This window comes from Paracoccidioides lutzii (assembly GCF_000150705.2).
Source record: "Paracoccidioides lutzii Pb01 unplaced genomic scaffold supercont2.3, whole genome shotgun sequence".
NCBI classification, from domain to species: Eukaryota; Fungi; Ascomycota; class Eurotiomycetes; order Onygenales; family Ajellomycetaceae; genus Paracoccidioides; species Paracoccidioides lutzii.
This window is the reverse complement of record NW_015440949.1, coordinates 840,688-865,898: the sequence shown is the minus strand read 5'-3', so window position 1 is coordinate 865,898 and position 25,211 is coordinate 840,688. Positions and strand designations below refer to the sequence as shown.

General features: G+C 43.9%; 7 protein-coding genes across 7 annotated transcripts; 3 read left to right on the top strand and 4 right to left on the bottom strand.

Moving 5' to 3' along the window:
- Nucleotides 1-1,397: 1,397 nt before the first annotated feature.
- On the bottom strand, nucleotides 1,398-2,889 carry PAAG_11311 (hypothetical protein; the record flags this gene model as incomplete). The annotated part of the gene is made up of 4 exons (XM_015846982.1): nucleotides 1,398-1,493; nucleotides 1,621-1,760; nucleotides 1,853-2,647; nucleotides 2,736-2,889. The coding sequence occupies 4 exons, from the start codon at nucleotides 2,887-2,889 to the stop codon at nucleotides 1,398-1,400; spliced, it is 1,185 nt and encodes a 394-aa protein (XP_015703404.1).
- A 1,546-nt stretch (nucleotides 2,890-4,435) lies between these two features.
- PAAG_11310 (hypothetical protein) lies at nucleotides 4,436-6,667 on the bottom strand (the record flags this gene model as incomplete). Its single annotated transcript, XM_002796530.2, has 3 exons — nucleotides 4,436-5,871; nucleotides 5,938-6,323; nucleotides 6,396-6,667. The coding sequence occupies 3 exons, from the start codon at nucleotides 6,665-6,667 to the stop codon at nucleotides 4,436-4,438; spliced, it is 2,094 nt and encodes a 697-aa protein (XP_002796576.2).
- Nucleotides 6,668-7,453: 786 nt separating this feature from the next.
- PAAG_01583 (6-phosphofructokinase subunit beta) lies at nucleotides 7,454-9,990 on the top strand (the record flags this gene model as incomplete). Its single annotated transcript, XM_002796529.2, has 3 exons — nucleotides 7,454-8,200; nucleotides 8,266-8,724; nucleotides 8,794-9,990. 3 exons carry the CDS (start codon nucleotides 7,454-7,456, stop codon nucleotides 9,988-9,990), a joined length of 2,403 nt encoding a protein of 800 aa, XP_002796575.1.
- Nucleotides 9,991-12,372: 2,382 nt separating this feature from the next.
- On the top strand, nucleotides 12,373-14,049 carry PAAG_11309 (hypothetical protein; the record flags this gene model as incomplete). Its single annotated transcript, XM_015846981.1, has 3 exons — nucleotides 12,373-12,493; nucleotides 12,678-13,381; nucleotides 13,480-14,049. The coding sequence occupies 3 exons, from the start codon at nucleotides 12,373-12,375 to the stop codon at nucleotides 14,047-14,049; spliced, it is 1,395 nt and encodes a 464-aa protein (XP_015703403.1).
- Nucleotides 14,050-15,702: 1,653 nt separating this feature from the next.
- On the bottom strand, nucleotides 15,703-16,612 carry PAAG_01580 (hypothetical protein; the record flags this gene model as incomplete). The annotated part of the gene is made up of 4 exons (XM_015844385.1): nucleotides 15,703-15,838; nucleotides 16,004-16,126; nucleotides 16,263-16,363; nucleotides 16,466-16,612. The coding sequence occupies 4 exons, from the start codon at nucleotides 16,610-16,612 to the stop codon at nucleotides 15,703-15,705; spliced, it is 507 nt and encodes a 168-aa protein (XP_015701293.1).
- A 1,206-nt stretch (nucleotides 16,613-17,818) lies between these two features.
- Nucleotides 17,819-18,049, bottom strand: PAAG_11308 (hypothetical protein; the record flags this gene model as incomplete). Its single annotated transcript, XM_015846980.1, has 1 exon — nucleotides 17,819-18,049. The coding sequence occupies one exon, from the start codon at nucleotides 18,047-18,049 to the stop codon at nucleotides 17,819-17,821; it is 231 nt and encodes a 76-aa protein (XP_015703402.1).
- Nucleotides 18,050-21,327: 3,278 nt separating this feature from the next.
- PAAG_01579 (hypothetical protein) lies at nucleotides 21,328-23,574 on the top strand (the record flags this gene model as incomplete). The annotated part of the gene is made up of 3 exons (XM_015844384.1): nucleotides 21,328-22,809; nucleotides 22,861-23,337; nucleotides 23,401-23,574. The coding sequence occupies 3 exons, from the start codon at nucleotides 21,328-21,330 to the stop codon at nucleotides 23,572-23,574; spliced, it is 2,133 nt and encodes a 710-aa protein (XP_015701292.1).
- Nucleotides 23,575-25,211: the final 1,637 nt, after the last annotated feature.

The following is a 25,211-nucleotide window of genomic DNA, read 5'->3' as shown; positions in this document are numbered from 1 at the left end:
TAATTTAGTATTTATCGCACATTTTATTGAAGCTTCTGTTCTCTTACTCTAAGAATTTAGCTTTTACTTTTTATTTCTTTATTTCAAATCTGAAATTCTTTATCTTTACACTTTTGCTTTTTCTTTCTTTCTATCCCTTTCTTAATGATTTTAACTTTGTAAATAATATATTTATAAAATAATTATTTTTTACTGTACACTTACTGTACTTTTCGGATCATTTTTCTTTTTCTCATTTGAAGATAAATATATTTCTAGATCTGCGAATATATAGCAGTATATTAATAGTCCTTAGTTTTATCCAAGATTTTAATATGTTTGTAATATAAATAATCTTTAAGTAATAACTGATTTTTTCTGGTCTTGATAGTACAAGTCAGTAAAAAATCTATGGAAGACACTGGCTGAAAGGCTTCAAATCAGCACACTGACAAATTATTTATAGAAGACATCAACTTTCAAAGAAAAAGAATATCAATCATTTCGAATAATTCAGATTTTTAAAATGATGAATTATGCAGAAAAACCTTTCTCAGAGAACTCCCTTTAAAATGTCTGCTTAATCTCTGCTTTATCCACAGTAACAGCACGAATAATCAAGATCTTCACCCTTTCATTTTGCTCCGAGTACAACGTTGATCTGGGTCTGACAAAAAGATCGCCAATGGAACCCACCTTTGCCCGCTCAAATGTTACCAGAATTTCCTCAGACAAGCCACGCCAAAATCCGCCATCTGCCTCTCGGGATTAGGAATGTTCCGACGAGATAACAGAGATAGTCTTTCAAGGAGAAAAACTCTAGGAACTTTACATGGAGCTAGATTAAATACATATATTGATTAGCAATGACGTCCTCTTTCCACGGGAACCTTTGCAACCAGAGCGAACAGGGTCATTGACGATGCTCCTCTTGACTGAAGTTGACAAACTCTCAAGATAGGATGTGAATGATATCTAGCAGTTCAAGTCATACACAGGTCGCCCAGCATTGTAGTGTTGATAGTTTTGGATAATCATTCAATTCTAGAAGACGTTGGAGTATACAATTTGATGCTTATTCAAATATAGATGTGCGTTAGACGTTCATAACCTGGCAAAGAGTGGATATGTTATTGACTGTCTATCTCTATATCCATATTCACTGGGGAGGTTTGACCCTGAGCTACGTAAAGAGCCACATGCAAATCCACCAGGTACGGCGCGGGTCGAAATAGACAAATCAATCATAGCATCTTTTAACTCTTTCCTTGATCGTAAAATTTCTTAAACAATGCCGCCATACACTACCGCTGAGTCACGGGCCATTTCAATCCTGAAAGTTACAAGAAGGGATATCTTGCAGCTGAATATCTTGCATGAAAATCTTCCGCCGAGAAGGAAAGAGGGGGCTAGCGATATCACTTCATGTCGTGCTCTAACGCATTTAACTCATCAAGCAGTTGGACTGTCTCACCGGGGTTAGAAACCCAAGAGGTGGTGCATGCGAGTCGGGCCTAATGAGATTAAGATATCGATAAGCGTAAGATTGGTTAGCAATTGTGTTTACAGAACATTAGTAAACAAGAAGACCCAAACTAAACAACTACAGAGGCAAGAAAAGAATACAAGACGTTATCATACCTTGAAATCATTAGATCCAGCCGAAAGGAACTGGTCGCCGATATGTAGGGTTTTGGACCGAGCTATTCCTCCAAAGTAACGCTGGCAAGCGAGCACGCCCCAGGATTTATCCCCAATGTCAATGAATACGTCGTTTCCTCCTAGCGATACTTGTTAGTATGCTATGGGCAATATTTGTGGGTTGGCATGGTGTTAATATCGAATAAAGAAGCCTTGGGGTTCATTGGCGTACCATTGAATGCACAGAACGGGAGTCGACGGCCGACTGCTGACAGCTCGACTGTTTGTTGTGCTACCAAAACCGTTTCTTCAAGCTGCTCCCGATGTAGGCGTTTTCCCTGAATGGGAGATATACCAACCGCGCGAGGTTTGCGGATAATGGTGGCGGGAAGATTTAGGTTTGTCATGCAATCGCGGAGTGCGGTTTCAGCAATATCAAGAAGCTCTTTGATATCCTCTTCTGACCACAGCTTCATTTCATCCAGAAGCCACTCACTACGTTCAACTGGAAAGAGTAAATGAGGAGAAGAGTGGTCAAATTTAAATAGAAAATTGCTTTCGCCACCCATGACAATAAGGCTATTTTTCTGATCCTCAGTTAAGTCTGGGGAATCGTTAACAATGTCTAGTAGACCATGGAGACGCTCGTAGTACCTGGGTGCCTCCGTGTAGCCGGCTGCAGTCACAATGCCGATCTTTTTGCCATGGCGCAAGAGGCGGACTATCCTTGGAATTACAGGGTTGTCTACAGTCAACGATGCTCCATCGTCGTAGAGAGTCACGTCGCCATCAAAAGTGATAAGTTCAACCTTGCCGTCGTGAAGAAGCCCCATGATCTGCGCCGTATTGAGGATGATCCGTATATCATTGAAAGACGGGGGCACAAATCGGCGGCGACTAATAAATCGCTTCTTGTCCTGATACTTAAAGGCATCGGCTAACAGCAGCGGAGTAAAGAAATTCCCAATGCTAGGAACTAGAAGCTTCAACTTCGAACGGTGGCTTGTGCCATTTTTCTGATGGTTTCCTATGTCGAGGGTTAGTCAACTTCATAATCCTATTTCAAATAAACACTCGAGAGAAGACAGTAATGGAGAGATGTGGTGTTGTAGTACTGTGGTCATCTATGAGGCTTTCGACGTCACGCATGATATCTACATATCTTTCATGAGTTTTCGCGGCAAGAAGTGCAAGACTGGGGCTGTTCTCTTGGTACAGAGCGGTCGGCTGCGAATTCAGAACGAATGGCACCGCGAGGAGACCCTTCATCTGGAATTAGTTACTGTTCTATTATGAAGGCAGAGTTTGCGTGTTCCTCTCCCCGAGCTGCATTTCCATAGTGGGAAAAATTGACATTCAAAGGTGGCCATACCTTCATCCATTCAATCTAATCAATTTCAGTGTCAGTTATGCTAACATGGCTTGCTTTTACAAGCATGATGTGCGACTCACCAGCTGATCCCTGCGGTGAGACTATCATCCAGAAGAGCCCAAAATTAGCGGTCACATCCATGGGTAGAGATAGGTTCTCCTCTAATTCTATGAGACATCTTAGGTTGTTCAAAGGGCGGGGAAATGCTCAGTACAGACCTTAAGAGCATCTGTAGATCTGAAGTTAGTCATGTTAAGGCTTAAAAAGATCATAAAATATGAGTGGTGTTGCCTACATTCAACCCGGTACCGAGTCGTCATGATGATGGTTTGGCGATACTTCCAAGTTGTAATATAAAGAAGCCGAGTACAACGAACTGGAGGAATACATCCACGAGGCAGCCCGATATTTCAGAATCACAAAGTCCGGCAACGTCCGCGGTTTCTGATTCTGATAGTTGTTTGTGAAACAAACAACGTGGACAGTGGCTGACCTTTCCCTCACCCTTGCGGCGATGACTTTCAGACAAGATAGAGCAAATGGATCAAGGTTCCCTTATGATCAAATCAACCTTCGGAGGCCGTTAGATTACGCGTTCTGCAACGAGCACCTTAGAAGGCATTAAATGCTGAATATTCCATAGGACAAGAATATGCAGCTTTATCAACAGATTGGGGAACTGAAGATCGAGGATAGCTGTGGAAAGGACAGCGGTGTGCCAGGAGCTTTGTCCGTGGTTTAGCGCTGCTGCTATCGATGCGATGTTCAGATGTTAAACTTGGCACCAAACGGAAAGAGGTAAAAAAAAGCCTATGATTGGTATCCAGATGGTGTTGTAAGATGACAGATGGTTGACCGAGATGAACCTTGGAAGAGTTGGTTAAACTTGGCAAAAAACTAAGTCTTAATCGGCGTCTATGATTGGTATCGAGATGGTGTTCGTAGAATGACAGATGGAGACCAAGATGAGCAGTAAGTTCGGGCTGGCAACTATTAGTTAGGGCAGGAATTCGGACAAATCACAACTAGCTGAAAGCCGAGAAACTCAGTTGCCCGAATATCGTCACCCGAACCAAACAACAATTCGAGAGACACTGTATTGGCACTCAAAGGGAGTGAGTGAGTGGGATGAAAATAATGGTAGTGGGTAATTTGGTATCCTGGAGAATTATCTTGTGTGACTCTGCACTTTAGAATATAACTGAATTAAAGAACCGTCAGCTGGAAACCTGGCGGTAGAGTGGAAACAAAGGCGACATCATCGACGAGATGATCGATTATATATACATTTTACATTTCGTGTTACAGAATTACCAAATTGGGACATACTTCATACATGATTGACTCCATCTACCTGCATCTCGCCTGTTTGTTTTGTCATTTAGATTGGGCTCTAGTTCAAAATATAGCAGAATCCACCAATTACCTCAATATATCTTACACTCACAATTCTTCCTTGATCTCTTCCCTACTCATAACCCTTAAAACGTCCCGTAACATCTTTTCACCACCCTGCAGGTCGAAACCCCCGGCGTCATTTGCATCAACACGCCACGAATGGGCAATCAACTCTTTAGGAGGCCCTTTCAACTTTGCAGTGACATCCACCGCTCCACCAAACAAGGCATAGTCAGAATCAGTATCCGGTCCGTCCAACCAGTGACACCGCACATCTAACCTGTTTGGATGTAGGTCAATTGTGAGTTTCTTGCTGCGGCGCTTAGAGGGGGAGTAGGCGGCTAACTCGCCGTTTTCGGGGAATATAGGTTCCCATGGCGTTAGATAGGATTCAGGGAGTGGAGTTGGGGGGTTGAAATCGTCTTTGCTGTCCTTTTGTGGTTGAGAAGGGTTAATTGGTTGTGTCATTGTTGATGGAAATGATTCCGAGGTACCAGCTAGGTGTGGGATGAGGAAGACAAGGTCTATGGTGAAGAGATGGAGGATGATTTGCTGGAGATCGCTGCGGAGGCCCGTGCGGGATGATTTGGAGTTAGACCTAGGACCAGAGGTGAGGTTGGTGGCTATTTCGAATTCGGTACCTAGGGCGTTGGCGTTGGTGCTGGTTGTGATACGGATCTTGAAGCTGGAAGCTGGAGAGAGAAACGCGCCGGTTATGATAGACTCTAAGGGCGAAAGGAAAGAATCCACCAGTCTCTCGACGAAGGGTGGATTGTCTGATTCAAAGGCTGCATCGCTGGAGATCGGAGGGAGTTGTACTGATACTAGAGGAGCGGCATCATATTTGCATTTCAGCCCAGCAAGTTGTAATGTCTTAGTCGTAGAGTCAAGGAAAGATTTTAGCCACCGCAGGGCTGATTTGTGCTGTAGATAACACACAGTTGGCTTAAGGAGTGAGTATTCTGGGTCTGGGCGACGCTTTTCTGTGACTGGTGGTGGAATCTGGGTCCTCCGTCGGTATTTCAGTCGATGAGCATGGGAAAGTAGAAGCCGGAGAGACTGGGCCACAGTCTCAGCAAGAGCATCCTCAACGTGTTCTTGCTGGTCCAAATCTAAGATATCGTCTTCGAGACCGACCATGTCAATGAGGATTTGTTGGCTCTCATTGGCTTGAAACTGTATCAGATTTTGTTTACTTTCAACCCCGTGTTGCAAGAGGGTTCGAGCTTCTCTATTGATTTCATGGAACAGCTCTTCTTCATATAAGGCGTCTCTAGCCAAACGAATACGACATTCAATCGGGTCGTCCGATGACAATGCTAGGCGAATCAATTTCGAGGCTCCTACAATTTGGTTATCCTGTTGCACCCTGACACGTAGCGAACGAGGTTTAGATGTTTGTAATCCCCGGTCCAACGTAAGTTGCCCTCCATCACCTCGCCTAAGGGCCGCAAGGCCACGGTCACGGAACGAAGGAGTGGCTTGAGACTTCTATTAGCTAGCTGAATTAAATCACAAGTCAACTTTGAAGGGGGGGAAAAACCAACCTTCCAAGAACCCAAACTGCACACCTAGCGTTTGTCGTTCTCGAGGAAGTCTGCAAACTTTCCAGCCCTTCTCCTTGATATCTAAAATCCCAGCCCAGTACTTCGTCTCCGCCGCAACCTCTTCTTCCAATCGGGTGGCAGACTGCAGAAGTTTACTAGCAGCAGCATCAAAGCTTTCTAGCTTCCACCCTCGTGACAGATTGTCAATTTCCTTCTGCGCAGCTGCGGTCTTCTCTGGGACTTTCACGACATCTGTTTCCAACGATCCTAGTGGGGCACTTTGTTTTAGGTAGGGTGACATGGAAATCTCAGCTTGGCGCGGGGTGTATTTTGAGAGCAGCAGTGATACAAAATCGAGGGCATAGTTAGCTTCAGCATGAGCCTGCCTATTTTCTATCCCAGTCAGTCTGAGGATAATCTCTATTTTGGGACAACGTTATTTTATCAGGAAATCGCACATTGCAAAGTCCACAATCTGCGCACGGCTTTTAAAAACATGCTCGAGCCGATCAGTTGGCTTGGCTTCCTGCGATTCAACCCGGTCCAGTTCCTGTCCAGTCTCCTCTGCGGCGCGTCGAGCTTCGATCTCCTCTTGAAGGCTTTGCTCCGTCACGTTGCGAAACGAGCCGCGCTGGGCATTGATCTGGGCTATTCGGATGGGTAGCGAATCTGATTCGTCTAGTGGCTTCTGGCTCAAGGGGCGCAGCGGGAGGGTGAAGGATTCCGCCATAACGGCAGTAAGATGCGAGATCGTTGAATGGTAGTGCTATGGCTGGATATCGAGGATAACTCAAGAGAGCTCTGTTTTTAGCCTCTAGGATATTGTGGGGGGAACATTGCGAGGTGTGTTAGGACGCAACATAAGAAGGGATATGTGTAACCCAGTAAGACTCGGGCGAAAATGAATCGCTTCAGTTGGTGTGTATCCAATCTTCATGTGCCCCGTATACCGGGTGTGTATAGCTATATATGTTTGGGTGTTGCTACAACTAATATATATATATATATAATTTGCTCTGATACATCCGGAGTTGAGTTTATCCGAGGCCACTTTTCCCCATCGGCACGGGCCCTATGGCAACTTGGCACCCTAGCCAAAACTAGCCAACTATATCTGCGCCGCCCTCACCCGATCCTTTTGGTTACCTAATCAATAGCACGAGCCAAACGGACAGACTAAACCCCTCATCTCACCGCTGCGAGCTTCGTTGCTGATCCACCTGCTCAACTGCTTATGATTATGCTGTCAGAGCTACAATTGTCTGCGGTCTTTGTGTGTGTCTCATACTGTTTCCCGTTTACTAGATTATCTAGATTTTCTGATGTTTGTTTTTTCTTTGTTTCCTTTTGGTCCTTTCAGTTGCGTAGCTGCATCTAACCATCACCGGAATACCTCTCACTTCAACTCCCACCATAATCCTTAATACTGTCCATTGTGTACCCAATATCAGTTCTACAGCTTAAAATTTACCGAAAGACTTGATACTGATAGCCATTTATTCAATCAGCAATCACAATGGCAAATGTCACGAACATTTCTCCGGTGAGCCAGTCCAAACGCCGTCGTGTTGCCGTGTTAACAAGCGGTGGCGACGCCCCGGGTATGAACGGTGTGGTTCGCGCCGTTATCCGTATGTCAATCCATTGCGGTTGTGAGGCCTATGCTGTCCATGAAGGATATGAGGGTCTAGTACGAGGTGGGGACCTGATAAGGCGGATGCATTGGGAAGATGTGCGTGGCTGGCTTTCGCGGGGTGGTACTCTGATCGGCTCTGCGAGATGCAAATCATTCATGGAGCGGGATGGCCGCCTGCAGGCTGCCAAGAACATGGTGGTGCGTGGGATTGATGCTTTGGTTGTATGCGGTGGCGATGGGAGTCTTACAGGGGCTGACATCTTCCGCTCGGAATGGCCTGGGTTGCTGGACGAATTAGTGAAAAGGGGAGACTTAACGGATGAGCAGGTGTTGCTATTTAAAACACTGAATATAGTGGGTATTGTTGGGTCCATTGATAATGATATGTCGACAACTGATGCGACTGTTGGTTGTTACACGTCTCTCCATCGTATATGTGAGGCTGTTGATGAGGTCTTCGATACGGCGGCTTCCCACCAACGTGGCTTCGTAATTGAAGTTATGGGACGGAATTGTGGCTGGCTGGCATTGATGTCTGCCATTAGTACAGGAGCAGACTGGTTATTCATTCCAGAAAGGCCACCACGAGATGGCTGGGAAGACGACATGTGTGACATCATCACTCAGGTACTAGAAACTGGCATTTCTTGCAATTGAATGAACGATAGCTAACAGAACTCGACTGGTGGTAGAACCGAAAACGAGGCAAACGCAGGACAATTGTTATCGTGGCCGAGGGCGCGCAAGATGCCAACCTAAATAAGATATCTTCCTCATCTGTTAAAGATGTTCTGAGCAACAGGCTAAAACTTGATACGCGCGTCACCGTTCTGGGCCACACCCAGCGAGGAGGGACAGCGTGTGCTTATGATCGGTGGCTAGGCACCTTACAGGGGATAGAAGCTGTCAAGGCGGTATTGGAGGCCAAGCCTGGCGACCCCTCGCCTCTGATCACACTCAGGGAGAATAAAATCGAACGCTCGTCTCTTGTCGAAGCCGTTCGGGTCACCAAAACCGTCGGCCAGGCTCTCAAAGACAAGGATTTCGCCACGGCCCTGTCAATGCGAGATGCAGAATTCAAAGCCTATCATAGAGCGTACATCAACACCGCGACCCCTCATCATCCAAAGATGCAACTTCCTGAAAACATGGTGAGTTTAGCTTCCTACCTATATACTTTACTTCTTTATAATTACTTACACCAAAACCTCCCTTTTCAGCGTATGCGAATTGCAATTATCCATGTTGGAGCACCAGCTGGTGGCATGAACCCCGCGACACGGGCAGCTGTAGCCTATTGTTTAGCCAGAGGACACACCCCAATTGCCATTTACAACGGATTCCCTGGGTTATGCCGACACCATGCAGATACACCAATAGGCTCAGTTCGGGAAGTTAAATGGCTGGAGTCCGACTCGTGGGTGAACGAAGGCGGCTCTGAAATTGGCACAAATCGCGGTCTACCATCCGCGGACATGGCCAAGACAGCTGAATGCTTTGAGTTGCATAAATTCGATGCACTCTTCGTCATTGGTGGCTTCGAGGCATTCACAGCCGTTAGCCAGCTGCGCAAGGCCCGCGAGCAGTACCCAGCTTTTAAAATCCCTCTCGTCATCCTCCCCGCCACGATCTCCAATAACGTCCCAGGCACTGAATACTCACTAGGCAGCGATACCTGTCTGAACACCCTCGTTAACTTCTGCGATGTAATCCGGCAGTCAGCCTCCTCCTCACGCCGCCGTGTCTTCGTCATAGAAACCCAGGGCGGCCGCTCCGGCTACATTGCCACCATGGCTGGATTTGCCGTGGGCGCCTACGCAGTCTACATCCCAGAGGAAGGAATCGACATTAAAATGCTAGCCCGCGATATAGAATATCTACGGCATAACTTCGCCACAGACCGCGGCGCCAGCCACGCGGGCAAGATCATCCTACGCAATGAAACTGTATCGAAAACATATACGACCCAAGTGGTGGCAGATATGATCAAGGAGGAAGCAAAGGGCCGCTTTGAATCCCGCGCCGCGGTGCCGGGCCACTTCCAGCAGGGCGGGAAGCCGTCGCCCATGGACCGGGTGCGCGCGTTGCGCATGGCGATTAAATGCGTGCAGCACATAGAGCAGTTCCAGGGCCGGAGCAAGGACGAGATTGCAGCCGATCCGATGTCCAGTGTCGTTATTGGGATCAAAGGGAGCGAGGTGGTTTTTGGGCCGATGTCGGGCGAGAGGGGATTGGAGGAGACGGATACAGATTGGGAACGCCGTCGGCCGAAGAATGACTTTTGGTTGAAGTTGAAATCATTGGTTGATACGCTTAGTGGGAGGCCTGGGGAGGATCATGATGGGGTGCTGCAGATGTCAGAGGAGGAGGGCTGGGGGGCGTATGCGCCGTTGGATGAGTGTCATTTTACGGAGTAGATGAGTACCCTGGTGCCTCCGTATCATTTGCGTATGTAATGTGGTGGTGGTGGTGGTGGTGGCGGCGGGGCGATATAACAACGACGGGAGCGGTGGTTGTTTTTGGCACATTTTTATCTTAGATGTTTGATTTAATCTACATGCTTTCTATGTGCTTCTATATAGGCGTTCCTTTTTCCAGTAAACAGACGGGACGGACGTATCCATCCATATTTTTTGCCGCTGGTCGGTTATGGGATAACAAAGAATAAGTAAGAAAAGAGATAATTAGATAGTCAACCACGGAGTAACTAGCCAGTTAGTTGAGTTAGTTAACTGACTAATTAATTACGCCGTGCTCCCAAGTCACCCCTTGACCCCCTAAATCAATTATTGCATGGGAAGAATTGTACGAGAGATATAATGATGCTGCTCCCTTCGGCCTATGCTATTTACAGGTTTCTTTGGTTCCATGGACAGGCATTTGAAGCCTGAAGTTTAGAAACATATTATCCATGCATAAACTAACTTTCTGGAAATCATCATGTACATCAGTAGAGGAGGCACAGGAGAGAAGGGAGAATTAAATCAATGTAGAATGTTCAAATTTAGATGCTTTGTAAACTAAATCAGCCTTACATAACTAACTAGTTAACTCCGTGGTGAGTTTACAATTTAGGTTATCCAGCAGCAAACTCTTCAAGAGGTCTCCGCTAACCATGGTTTCCAGGAGTCGTCGCAGTACGTACCGTTACTTCTAGCTCCCTTCCCATTCCCATTTTCTCAAACTACGGAACATTAAATAATTAACTAAGTTCAGTAACTAACTAGTTGGTTCACTTACTCCAAGGTTTCTTTTGCCTGATTACCAAACGGCTCATCCACTGAGAGACTCCATCCCATGGGCCATGGCTCCACAATTCTAAAGTGGGTTGGGGGGGGGGGGGGGGGGGGGGGGGGTTGCTGGCCAGCAAAGCCCGGCAATAAACAATGAATCAACTAGAACCGTCCCTATTTGCGCCAACGCCTTGCCGCTTCGCCGCTGCACCGCTCCAGGGGGGGCCCTCAAGCGGCTTTCGCCAACCAAACCGCCGCCCCATGCCTGCAGGAGTCCTGCATGGAACTCGTCACTCCGTACGCTCTGATACTCTCTTCACTAGTGAGGCCCCACCCCCGGTAATATTTCTAGCGGCCTGCTGAACCAAAAATCAGTGCGGGGCACGAAGTTCACATTCCGATGCTCAGAGGGCAGGGCAGGGCAGGGCAGTTAGGAATAACCTAAGAATAGCAGAAAGCGTTCTCTGCTTTAATCTTGTTCGTGTATTATTAATAATTTAGTCTTCTTCTTCGTTTTTTCTTCTTGTTTTTGTGATCGAAGTTAAACTTAATCAAAATTTCAAAAAGGCGTGCCTGATCACGTGGCTAGCTAGGCCGGGTCAGGGGCGAACCTTGGTTGCTGAGGCCCGACACACAGACCTCCCCAACCAAAACCACCAAGAGTAAGTTAATTATCCATGAAGAATGATCAATCTGATTGACCATGGACGATGAACTTAGTGTGTAGACTGCGCCCACCTCCCCCCTCCCCCCTCCCCCCTCCCCCCTCCCCATAGTTTTGATTAGGAGGCCCCGCTAAAATATCAGGTGTGGGGGAAGGGGGGGAACGTGTGAAATACCCAGGGCATAAGCTTTGCACTGCTGCAAGTGACCTGTCAAAAAACGTGTGTGGGTGGCCGATCTTCAGCGATCTTGGCTGGAGCTTGTTTTGGCCAGGAAGCCGGCCAGGAAGCATTACTACGGGGATTGAAGGCGTGTGAACTGCGGGAGCGGGGAAGAGGTTAGAGCAGATGTAGATGTAGATGCAAGAGAACTCACAAGTTTTATGCTCTGCAAGTGATCTCATCATTGGGAAGATGTTCCGAATGGGTATGCCGCTGGTTGCTCTGGTTTGATAGTTTGATACGTGTTCGAGAGAAAACTGTGTGGTCTTTTCCATGGGCTGTGCAAACTCTCGGTGCTAGAACTGGGAACCGAACTAAATGCGCTCATCTTTGTTGCAACCTCATCTCGGGCTGTTGTTCCACTTCAACTGTCTGTTCTAGATAGAGTATTCATTCATCTTTTGTTTTTAACCGTCGGATGGCTGGGATTCTGTTTTCTCGTTTTCTCTCTGCGCCAAGCTTCATAGCTATTCTATAGCGGGCTACCCTCATACTATCCGGAAATCCACTCCCTTTCGTCCGTCGACGTGTTTGGTGCGTCTCTCGACGTCTCTCTATGAGTTGAACTCCTTAAGTCCCGTTAATCCCTCCTACAGCCTTGGCCACTCCCCCTCCTCTTCCTCTTCCAACTGTCGGTCTCGTTTTTCTATAACTCCCCACGGCCTGCAGTTGCCATAGGAGGATGCAATTGCGACCCTCTACCTCCCGCTCTTCTATCACATCATGGGTGTTTACATTCTCGGCTCTCCTCCTGCTAGCAGCACTTCCCATACATGCCATTGAGTTAGATCTGGAAAGCGATGGTATATCTCCTATCTGGAAGGCCCCAAATATCCTCCTAGACCCCTCTCTAATTCGAAAAAAAAAAATAATAATTAATAATAATAATAATAATAATAAAAATAAAAAAAAAATGAAAATAAATGAAAATAAGAAGAAGAAGAAGAGAAAAAATGTCTAACCCATGATCATCGTCATCCAAAATAGAGTCAATAAAATCTGCTGCCAAAACCCTCGCAAGAGGGTGTAAAAGCTACTACACTGGCGACAACCCAGGCGATGTCCCGGGTAACTTGCCCTCTCCTTACTACTGGTGGGAAGCAGGCGCCCTCTTCGGCGCATTCATTGACTACTGGTTCTACACTGGTGATGACACCTACAACGACATAACCATGCAGGCGATGATCCATCAAGCGAGCGAGGACCGTGACTTCATGCCCACCAACCAAACAAAAACGGAGGGGAACGATGACCAGGCCTTCTGGGCTATGTCCGCCATGTCTGCGGCGGAGCGCAACTTCCCCAATCCCTCGTCCGACCAACCGCAGTGGTTAGCACTGGTGCAGGCTGTGTTCAACTTGCAAGTCGCGCGCTGGGACAAGGGGACCTGTGGAGGTGGGTTGAAATGGCAGATCTTCCGGTTTAATAACGGGTTTAACTACAAGAATACGATATCTAATGGATGCTTCTTCAATATGGCGGCGCGGCTGGCGACCTATACGGGCAATGCGACGTACGCAGAGTGGGCGGAAATAGCATGGGACTGGATGGAGAGCGTGGGCTTTGTGACGGAAAATTTTCATTTCTTGGATGGTGCGGATGATACGAAGAATTGCACCCAAATCAATCGCATTCAGTGGACGTACAATGCCGGCGTATGCTTGCTGGGGGCCGCTCATATGTTTCAGTTCGTAAGTTTCTGTTCCCCCTTTCAGCAGAAACCCCCCCCCCCCCCCCCCCCCCTGGGGTGGGATCGTGTCCGGTAAATATCACTGACGGAAAAGACAAGACCAACAACAGCGACAAGTGGAAAAAGCGCGTTCAGGGCATAAAAAACGGGTTGGATGTCTTCTTCTTCAAAGAAACAAACATCATGTTCGAAGTCCCCTGGGAACCGAACGGCAAATGGGAAAAAGACCAACGCTCCTTCAAAGCCTACTTAGCACGGTGGATGGCCGCAACAACACAGGTAGCCCCCTTCACAGCGGAGCAGTTGATGCCAAAGTTGCAAGCATCCGCCCTGGCAGCTGCAAAAGTCTGCACAGGGAGCACGGTGGGGCAACAGTGCCCGCTCAAATGGACCACGGAAACATTCGAAGGCGAAACGGGCCTGGGAGAGCAGATGGCTGCGCTGGAGGTTATACAATCGAACTTAATATCGAAGACCCCGCCACCGCTGACCAATCTGACGGGCGGAACAAGCCCAGGGGATCCCAATGCTGGCTTGCAGAGGGGCCATCAGACTCCGGATATCGCGACAAGGAAGATTACGGCGGGGGATCGCGCTGGTGCGGTGATTCTGACGGTGCTTCTCATTCTCGTTTTGTTGGTGTCCCCCTATTGGCTGCTTTGCGTGTAGCTACGTGCGGGATACAAAAGTCAAGGACGATATTTTGCGGAGTCTGACAAACCTCTATATGTGTAATGGCAAATTCAAACACGACGAAGAAAACCTGAAAAATGGGTGGGTGAATTGGGCATAAGAGATTATGATTTGTAGATATTAAAAAAAAAAAAAAAAAAGAAAAAAAATGTACATTCTGGCCACTGCGGAGGTTTAGAGGAGGATTTCATATGCATGGAGTATCTTTAAAAAAAAAAATGAGGGCATTGGGCATGGCGTTTGCGGGAGGAGGTGGATGCATATTTTTGCATATATATATATATATATATATATATATACATCACGTTAATATTTCATCCACTCTTTATATCCAAATGCATGCATGAATCACTTTTAGCTGATGCCTTTCCATCTAGTACATTACCTTGCTTTTCCCGGATTCGCAACGTCCATGTGCTTTTGAGGTTCTGTAAGTTTAAGGTATGATGCAACAGTTCTCTGGGCTATTTTGCTTAGTGAGCAGCTTACGCGATCAGGAGAATCGACTGGTTTAACTTCGATATTTACATTTCGAATAGGGGTAAAGGGAGAACATGATTTTCAATACAAGAGAAGAGGGGCTGCAGGGCGATGTGGGGGGCCTGGTTAAGATATCTGACATAGCTAACCGTTATGTTGAATAGAAGAGGAATCTAGAAATAGCCCTCCAAGGGAAATTAAATGTATTGACCTCATGCGGAAGTTCGTGTGACTTGGGAAAGGGAGTCAGGGGTAAAGGGTGATTGAAGGGAATGGGTAAAGAGTAGACCCTAGGATAACAATAGATAAAAAAGAATGCAGGCTGCCAATTCTATGTTGTATTCTTTTCAATGTGTCTCTGATATAAGGAAAAGGAGGGGCGAGCATCCTCATTCGGAGTGAGAATTGTGGATCGTAGGCGTGGACTCTTAGGATAGAACTATCAGAAGGTGCATTGCATGAATTTCGGAGGATATTGGTACAGCTAACAAGTGTGAGCTACGAAGGGATTTCGAAAAAACTCTGAAATGGCAAATTGAGATACCACAAATTATCCGGGACTAAGATACGCAACATACATATATATTACATAGGGAATCGAAATGAAAATGTGCTGGTAGCGTGCAGGGGGAGTGTCATGGGGCATTGGGGTGGTAAAGAATTCATTAATTATCATGCCAGATGCGATGGCAAGGAAAGGCGGGCTGAGAGCAACAGGGCGGGTAACTAATGAATAAGGGGAGATAATGCAGAGATACATATATAACAACGGACCACTTCCCGCAGAGTTGGGAAGCACAGGAGACAACAAACCCAACGGTCAACGCTCTTTTCTCGATATTTTCACTCCTTATTTCGTTTTCAATATTTGTCCATCATCTTCTGCTATTATACATATATAATTTTCTTATTGCTTGTTTTCTTCTTCTTGCCATTCACCGCAGATGTGTATGTGACTGGCCAATTGGTCATTGATTCGGGATGTTTTAAAACCCAATTTGGTCTCATAATCAGGTATTAGTTTATTCCTCTCCCTCACATCCCCCACATAACGCTGTTCTCATCCTTTCTCAGCAACGACAGTGAGCACATAGAGTATAGCCTGTTCAGAACGAATGTCAAATATTTTCTCCGGTACCGACACCAAAATTACACAGTCGCTTCTCCTTCCGCAGACTGACTCGGGACCTCTCTCTTTTCATTGTGGACCGCGGGGCGGTTACGGCCCTGATGATACGACCAGAGATTATAAATTTCCAGCATGGCCGCGGATAGGCAAGCGAAGCTACATTTGGTCAAGTTAGTATCTGAATTTTATTATTTTGTTTTACACCAGCATGCTTTTAAATAGGCAAATCCCGCTTGGATAATGAACCTCTGGGACTGGGGTAACAAGGTAACCAGAAATATAACGCATTTCATTGCAACGATGGATGGAGTGGTATCTTACAAAGCAAGGAACGTAAATGCCTCGTTGGCGTGTTTGGTTGAGCAACGTGCTCCTGGAGGGCCGAATAAGAGGCATGGATTTTCGTTGTAGTCTTGAGCCGTGAAGATGAAGGAGGTTAACCATCTATACATTTATTATTTAGCATATGCCTTTTGAATACATGTTTCGTTGGGATTGTCAATGCGATTGTCAGACGTTAAAGGGAGGGTTTAGCTCCCACGTGACGCGAGAGATGCGAAACGAAATGGCATCTACGTACAGATAGGAGAATATAATGTCGACGGGAAAGGCGACTCCTCCGACTTGAGGGAAGAACGGTGACACCAATCCCGGGATGAAGAAGACAACGGATAATACAGCCTGCTTTAGTGTCAGTGTGAATTTGAACTCGTGTTGGGATTTTGAATGGAGCTTCCGAGAATGCAAGTAAAGAATGGAAGCAATAAAAAGTAGCAACCGTACAATAACTTCCTCATACTTCGTATGCAGGCCTCTAGGAAACCTACGAAGGAAATATGATACAATGCCCATGACAATAACAGCGCTGGTCCATTGTATGACGCGGATAAAGAACAGAAGGCCCCGCAAGACAGTGTTAACCTTGTCCATGGCAGCTCAGCTTGGCGCAGCGTCTCGTATCTGAACGACAAGAAATGAAAATGTAAATGAAAAGAAGCCCTCTTATCCTGATAAAAGAATATAAATATATGCTGAAAGGGGTATCTCTGAGTAGATAAAATGGAAGAGAAGAAGGGATCAACTATAGCTGACATTTGGTTTTGGGAGGCGACATGCCTTTTATAACTACGAAAGCTCTCCAGCATTGCAGAAATATATGCCTGCTTGCCTCCTTACGCCATCCAAAGCATCTTCAAGGTAGTTAGGGAGGTGTCAGAGCACATGATCGATAACAGCATTGTCCTGCAATCACGCCGCCCATAACGTCATAAGAGCCCACGTTCGTTGGAAGTATGAGAGGAGGATTCCCATTGGCCGGGATAGGGTGTGGTGGTGTTGAACACAAGCTCGATGAAGTACCCGGTTATGATGGAGAGTCTAAATACTTGAATTGAGGGGTAAGGCTGCGAAGGTAAAAACGGGGTGTATAAAGGCGTTGTCATTCGATAAAATTGGCGAAAGTTTGACGATTTTGAATAACTTTAGATGCCCAGATCGTATCCACAACTTCCTAAGGGTAAACCCAATGAAGGAAATAGAAGGTCCACTATCAGTTATCATCTGACTCCCTGGCACTTTGCAGAGAGACTTATTCAAAAACAATTCCGTGGACCTGAATGAATATCTGGCATCCTAGTCTTCCTGAGGATTGTCACGGTGTTTAATCCGAGGAATTATCGTCATCGTTGGGACGGGCCGTCAAGCAACGTAGAGATCGCAGGTTGCCTCCGCTGGCGGATATTCTATCTGAGGAGTTCTTAGAGCAAACCTGCCATTGGGGCGATTCGAAACTAATTTCCCGAACAGCATTGATATTTGTCATGCTATGAACAGGGGTTTGCAGAAATCCGCAGAGAGCGCCAACTTAGGTATCTTCCTCGAGCATGGCAACCCGGCTAGGTAATTGCTTGTTGTCGGCATTTGGAATGATGTAATGCTTGTTGTTGGTTAGGTGGTGGTTACGTTGTTTGGGGGAGGATTTTTGCCCCAGGAAAGACTTCGCAAATAGCTGGGCGATTAGTCAGAACCTTGAATCAACACGAATTATTCCTGCCCACGCTGAAGCTATATGCGTACCTACTATTAGGTAGTTATGCTGTATCATGGGGAGTTTGTTTAACAACTCTGCTTTTGCAGCTATTTATCTTCATTCTGCCACCTCATCGTTCTGGGTTCATCATCCATGGTTTCTCTCACACCCCGTGTCTTCTCGCTCTCTTCTATTTTGACTCTCGCTCTCCGTTTCACATTGGACAGTGGGGCTGCAGCTAACCGGTTGAAATCTATATCATTGTTCCACTTTTCCTCTTCCCGACGTAATTCCACGAATCCCGACAGCACATTGATTGAATTGGGATACCCCTTCATGCTTGTCTGAACCGTGATTTTTGGGATCTTGATTAATATTTACCCCCAAATATTAATCAAGGCCCCTACGCCATCGACAAGCTCTGAAAGTGGATTTGCCGCCCAGGATTGTGGTAGCAGTTAAGTAGCACCCATTGCCCGCGCACTACAACACCTTTAACCCATGGACCCTTCCGCTCCTCTCTTCGATGGAAGAGAACTCGGGGCTAAGGCACGTAATCCACCACCTCCCGGTCCGCTTCTTCGCCACGCGACGCGTTCATTAACCTCTTTTGTCAACATGTCAACAGCAATAGGCAATCAAGCCTCTTATAAGGAAGGTAGAATTCCATTAACTAGCTATTAGAGCTTTAGAAAAAGTTCAAATTTCAAGTATTCAAGCTGTTGCATATACATATGACAACTACCTCTTACTCAAGCTAAGTTAATTGACTGTATGATTGTGCAATATAAAGAGATTCTTGGTCAAGAAATTAAAAATCAATTTTCACTAAAAAATCAATTCTTGCTCAGTGAATATTATCTATAAATAAATATGATATAAAAAATTATTGATTTTTATTTTATCATTTTTAGATAAATGTATTATTCTATTCACTATTGATATAATTAATATAATTTTTTATAAAATTATTCTATTAAATTATTGAAATATAATATGTTATATGAATTATAATTTGAAATAAATGTTATTTAAATAATTTTTAATAAATTAGATTAAAAATTATTAAAATATAATATTTTATTTTCATATATTTAAAATGTATTATATTTACTATATTTTTACAATACTTATAACTATATATATTTAATGATTACTGATGGATATATTAAATAATAAACTATTTATTAAACTTAGAATAAAAATTAAAATTTAAAATATGTCTTTAAATTAAAATTTCTTTATATTAAATATATAATTAAATTTTTTATATTTTTACTTCTTTTATTTATTTATAATAAATATATTTCAGTATTATTTTGCACAATAATAATAATAATAATATATCTATAAATTTTAGTAATTTTTGTTGGCTATTAATTTTAATTCACACTAGTAGTTAAAACTTTACAAGTTAAAACTGAAACCTTGACTCCAGGAAACCCTTGGATATGAGCATACTTGAACTTTAGATGGAAATATCCTAGCCTTAACCCAAAGTTTTTTTCAACAAACGTGGCCTGAAGCCTCAGATCTAGTTCCGTTAACGACGTGGCTTTTGCTCTAACTTTGTGTCATTGATAAGCTACCATCTAAGAAGTGATGTACCACTAGTTATATACTAATGCTTTTCTCAACATGATGACGCTAAACATGTGCTGCTTTTGTGAGACTACTGGCAAAAAGATCTGATTGTCAGTAGTCAATACTGGACAATGAATGAGTAACAGCTTTTATCCCCTCTGCATTATTATTAGATACTTTTTCTTTCTCATACATTTTATCACTGACTCTGAATAATAACTTTTTTTATGAACTTGATTTTGAAAGTTTTTTTAAACATATTAAAAATGTTCAAAAAAAATAGATAAAAAGCTTATTCTGAATAAATACTACATAAAAATACTGTGAAATTAATTTAATTAAATTATAGTTAAATAAAAAATACAAAATGTTATAACTATTGTTAATCATATTTAATATTTTTAGAATTGGTAAATCTTATATATATTATATTTAAAAAGAAATTTCCTGATATATTCTATAAAAACATTTTATATTTAAAATTATTGATACTTATTTCTCTTTTTACATGTTTAAAATAAAAACTTTTAAGTTTATGCAAATTGAAAAAACTGAAATTCAATATTATTAAATAAAGTATAATATAAATTAAATGAAAATTTCTTCCATACTTTTAAAGAAAAATGGATCAAAAGATAAATAAGTTTTATAATATTAGTTTTTCTTTATTTTTTACTTTGGTTTATTTTGAGTTATCTAAATGATAAGTTTAATTTTATTTTATTAATTGATTATAAATTAGTAAATTTTAAAGATCTTTTATTTTTCACTATTATTCATATTCAAATACTTTATTCATATTATTAATACTTATGCTACTTATTTACATTTCACATATCGGCGCTCACAAGTCGAAGCTAACGCCTTGCGTGGCAGATATCCAGATGGAGGTCAACTCTCCTTCCTCCAGAGCTCCCAACGCCTCTCGCAGATTTGCGGAAAAAAGTCATATTATCCAGCAGGCAACAGAGTGTACTTCTGTCGCAGAGGCGGTATGTTAGAGTATTCCATTTTAAAACACCTGAAACTGAGCTAGCAAAATGCCCAGTCAATGATGGCAGTAATGTTGCAATCGTCATCGATAAAAAAGTTATTGTTCACGTTTAGGTCAGGGTGGTGTAATGGAAATCTCTTTGCATGGATTTGCACATTGTCTTGTCTGCCCAGACAGCACCGTCACGTTGTGGAGATCGAAAACACCCATTCCACTGCGTATCGAACATCACAAAAAACCACCCAGTACGTACAAGCTGCCTTACGCTGGTGCTTGAGCAGGATCACAAGAGCAGTGTCTTCCCTGGAGCAATGAGCTTGCTAGTTAGCAGAGGGCATCAACTCCATATTTTCGCAACATGGTGTTTTTATTCAGTCCTGACGAAATGTCTGGCGCGAACAGGCGGTCTGCAAAAGGCGCATTCTGATTGTCTGAACACAGTATTTCGGCATTCTGTTGTAATTGCCATGTACAAAGCTGCTGCTCCTGATGATGGAAATCGCGTTCAAACGTTCGTTCGGTGATCCTGCCATCCGGGAGCGGTGGCTAGCTATGCTTCTATACAAGCTATCTAGATCACGTGCAGGTACAGCAGCGGAACAGTTTATATAACTACACCAGAAAAACGGGCGATATCATGTCAATTTCGATTAGGATGGAGCTAAACTCCATGAGGCAATGGGTATAACTATGAGGGAGTTATTTGGAAGCCTCATTGTCCGGAGCCCCTCGCTCAATCCTTCGATTGGCCGGTCAGCGTCCAATCCGCATTTCCATCCAGGCGCCCTCGCATAGGGACATCCACCTCCTATCAATATCCGCCATCAATTTGTTCACTTCAGAATGGGGCTTGGGCGAACTATGCAACCTTGGGATTGTAGATAGTTACTGTCACGTGTTATTGCCCCTGTATGCCAGCGAAGCAAAACATGACAACGACAACCCCGAACAACAGATGAAAATGCCACTTTTGGTTCCCATGGGTATAATCTTCATCTTATTTTAGATCTTCTCTTCCGACTTCAAACGGTTCAGACAATGTCTCTATATGCGTGCGTTCTGTGCGGGGGTCCTTTGGACATTTCACAAACTGAAAACTGGCTTAACGAGTTTCGCAGTATCTATACCAATGGCCATGACTGGTCTAATCCCAATTTATCGGGTGTAGGCTATGTTCAGGAAAATGAGGATAGTGCTCAATTCACTGCACCTCCCGATCAAGAAGACAGATATGACGGCCCTGGCTTCGAAGAAACTAAGATCACCATACTTCCCTCACCCCTCTCTGAAGTAACTCAGGGGTTTCTTCCACCTGATTTTCAGCCTTGGGGGTTTTTCTTTCACCCACCTTGTTGGGAACTTCTATGCGCAGCTGCTTATCCAAACATGGTCGACATCCAGCTGCTCAACGATATGCTGAGATCTTGTCCACAGACCGTGGCAACTTTGAACTGGGGCCATAATTATGGGGGCATTTATGAAACAGAACCTAGCAACTGGATAAACGGTAATGACATTCTCCTGCGTAGGGTTCTTGGATATTATGGATCATCGGACAACCCTAATCCGCGGATTGTTCTGCATCGCCAAAACCCACTTGAAATTCCACAAATCGGTGAGATTATTGAAAAAGGAAGGGTGCAACAATCCTCCAAGTCTCTTGTCAGTTATATAAATGGACTTTCTTCTACCGATGGCCATATTTTTGCCAGACTTCCATATGAACTTCGTGAACTACTGTTGTGTTTACTCCCTTCCCGCGATGTCAGGAATCTTATGCTTGCATCCAGAGCATTTGCTTCAGTTGAGCTCTCTCAAAGCTTTTGGCTATCTCGTTTCCAGGTTGAATATAGCTTTATTTTCGAAGTTAGAAAGGACCTGCTGCCTAGTCCCGGGATTTACCACTGGAAGTTCATCTTTGACAGTATCAAGGCTGCGTCATTCGAAGTACCAGGAATCCAAAATAGACGGAGAATATGGAACTTGCTCTGCCCCCTTGCTGATGCTGTGGTAGCATTGTCCAAGTCTCCCCTCAAAGGGCTTCCAGCTCATACATTCTACAACTCAGATATTCCAGACGACCTTGGTGATTGGAGAAGAGCAGGGGTCGCTGAGTATACCGGTACTAATAACCTGATGTATGGCTGCAGGAAGCTGTATTCTCGCATTGTTTCTGTAAGCGGCAAAATTGTGGGGGCATACGTTTCTTTTATTACAATGACTGGCGCACCCTTTGTCTGCGGGTTTAGGCTCATGCGGTCAGATGGAGAAAGCATTGAACTTGGGCGTATCGTTGGGCAAACTGAAGTCTATCTGAGTGTGAACAGGAGTTTGAGTGATTATGATACGTCGACTTTTTGTGGATTCCATCTGGCCATTGGCGAAAGGGGTGTGCAAGGGTTTGCACTTGCTTCCCCTTCGGGACGTCTTACACCTTGGGCAGGCTCTCATAAAAGATTGCCAAAAAGAATGCTTGTCTCCCATACCCAGGAAATTCGGGCGCTGCGAGGAGGATTTGATGTATGACCTGACTTGTTTCAAAACTATTCTGCATTTACTGACGTCTCCAAGGGTTTCAAACTAATATCACTCGAAATCCCAAGTGGTCCCGAACCACGTGCTGCACTTCGAGATGTATTCCCCTGGCTTCCAGATATACCCCAGAGCAATCTGAATTTACATGAAAATTCATTTCCTGGCCAAACCGCTAAAAAATTGCATACAGAAAGGCCTATTACATTGTTGCACTTTGGAGGTTCAGGGGGTGTTAACCTTGACAAGATCACGTCTCTATCTGTCTGGGATATCCACGCCGCACTGACGGGGATTGAGATACAGTATGACGGCCCGGTGGATGGAGCCACCACTCATTGTATGGGGCATTGTGGCACCTACAATGCCACAATAAGTCCATTGATATCCCCAGAGACTAAGGTCACAGAAAAGAAGACAATTTTCATGATCGACAGCGCAGGCGGCGAGCGGATTGTCAGAGTTGAGTTTGGCGATATTAAGGGGAGGGCCAATGGAACAGAGCTTTGGTTTCTTGTACGTAATTTGCGTCATTTGAATAGTTGGTCCCCATATGCTCACTTGTCACAATCAATCCAGGTTCAAACGAATCGCGGCAGGTCAATGTCCTTTCCGAGAGATAAGCCTGTCCCTGACAACCGGGCAATGATTTCTGGGGATGATTCGAGGACTATTACTGGCTTTTATTCAGTTGAGTTTGACCTTTCTGTTACCTACCACCCGTTCCCTTTCATCATCCCACTTTCCATTTGACATTTCATGCGAATGAAAGGCAAATTTGTTCGCAAGCTGATTACATTCTCTTTCGTTATCCATGTTAGATGATTTGCCAAAGAATGTTCGGCCTGGGTGTTGTTACTGAAGTCTGCTCACAAGCTGGACCCAAAAGATAGCCTTTCGTTTGTTTGATTTCTAGATAGGATCCATTGTACTGGATGACCCTCACTGGCTACCGTAACATGCGAAACTCGCGTAAACTCGGGGCTGAGCCGTGAACAAATGGGGAGTTTTTGCTCACTTGGACGCTCCCGGAAGGGTTGCTTGCATGCCTTGTCTTTTCATCGTACAGTACTCCTCAACATGTTTAGGTTTTGGCTACATATCATGACTACGTCCTGAAAAATTTATTATTCAGAAGACGAACATGAAATGACAGCGGGAAGGGATAATTTCTTTACTTTCCATTTCGCTTGTCTTGATATGATTAAGCTCAAGCTCTCCCGGTTATTTTCGTATTTGCAAGACCTCTTTCAATTTTAAAGATCCAAAAGCCCAAAAGACAAAGAAAAAGCAAAAAAGGAAAATCATTTCGATTGAAAATTTAGATTAAGAATTAACTGTGCCACGCGCACTCTCCATTAGTGAGTGCGCCCCATCGTAAAGAAAATATCACCGTAATGAAAATCTCTTTCTTGTATATTCATCACCAATCTTCAAAAATCAATAACCACCACCACCATGCCTAATAATATTAAATATTCGGAAGATCAGATTTAGATGGCATTAGACACCATAAAATCAAATCCAAATTTAAAAATTATAGATGTGGTGTGAGAATTCTAAATTCCATATGGAACTTTATATTGACACATTAAGAGAAAGAGATCAAGGAATATGAAAGCTCTGATCAATCAAATGTTGAGTGACAGTCAGAAGAAAGTGATCAAGAAGTGAATTCATCAATTGAATAAAAACTTTTGCCCTCCTATAGTTGAACATATTGAAGCTGCTGTGAATTGAATACTGAGTTGTTATTATCTTAATTCTGACATCCCTCCTCCTACCATTGACAAGATATGAGCGTATCAATTCATCAAATGTCTGCCAGATTATAAGAGGATTAAACAGAAACCTATGAATTCAAAATGAGTGTCAAATGAGAATATAAGCTTTGTTATCAAATGGTTCAACTGCTATGAATCTGTCTTCAATTAGTATAAGTTTCACATCAGTGATATTGTATTTGAATTCTCATCTCATACAAGTCATCTACTGCAATCTCTTGATGGTGTACCTTTTCAGCAATATAATCATTATCATACAAAAGTAGTTAACAAGGCTTCTTAATACAGATATGAGCAATATAATGAGAGGTTGTTCCTTGCTAATCTAGAGAGTGTCTGTTATCATATCTTCAAACCTGCTATCATTAGAGCTGGATTCATTGAGATTCACTGATTGTGGAATCTATTCAATCAAATGAGAAGTAATCCTTCAATGTCTGAGACAATATAAAATAGATGGCGGCCTAGAGCTGCTTGTTTATGATGATGATGAAGAATGCTTCAGTTTTACTCCATTTATGAGATTTGATTCTTCACCACATCTTCTCAGTTGACATTTCCAGATATAGTCATAAAACTATATCAGCAAATCAAGGCAGTAGATAA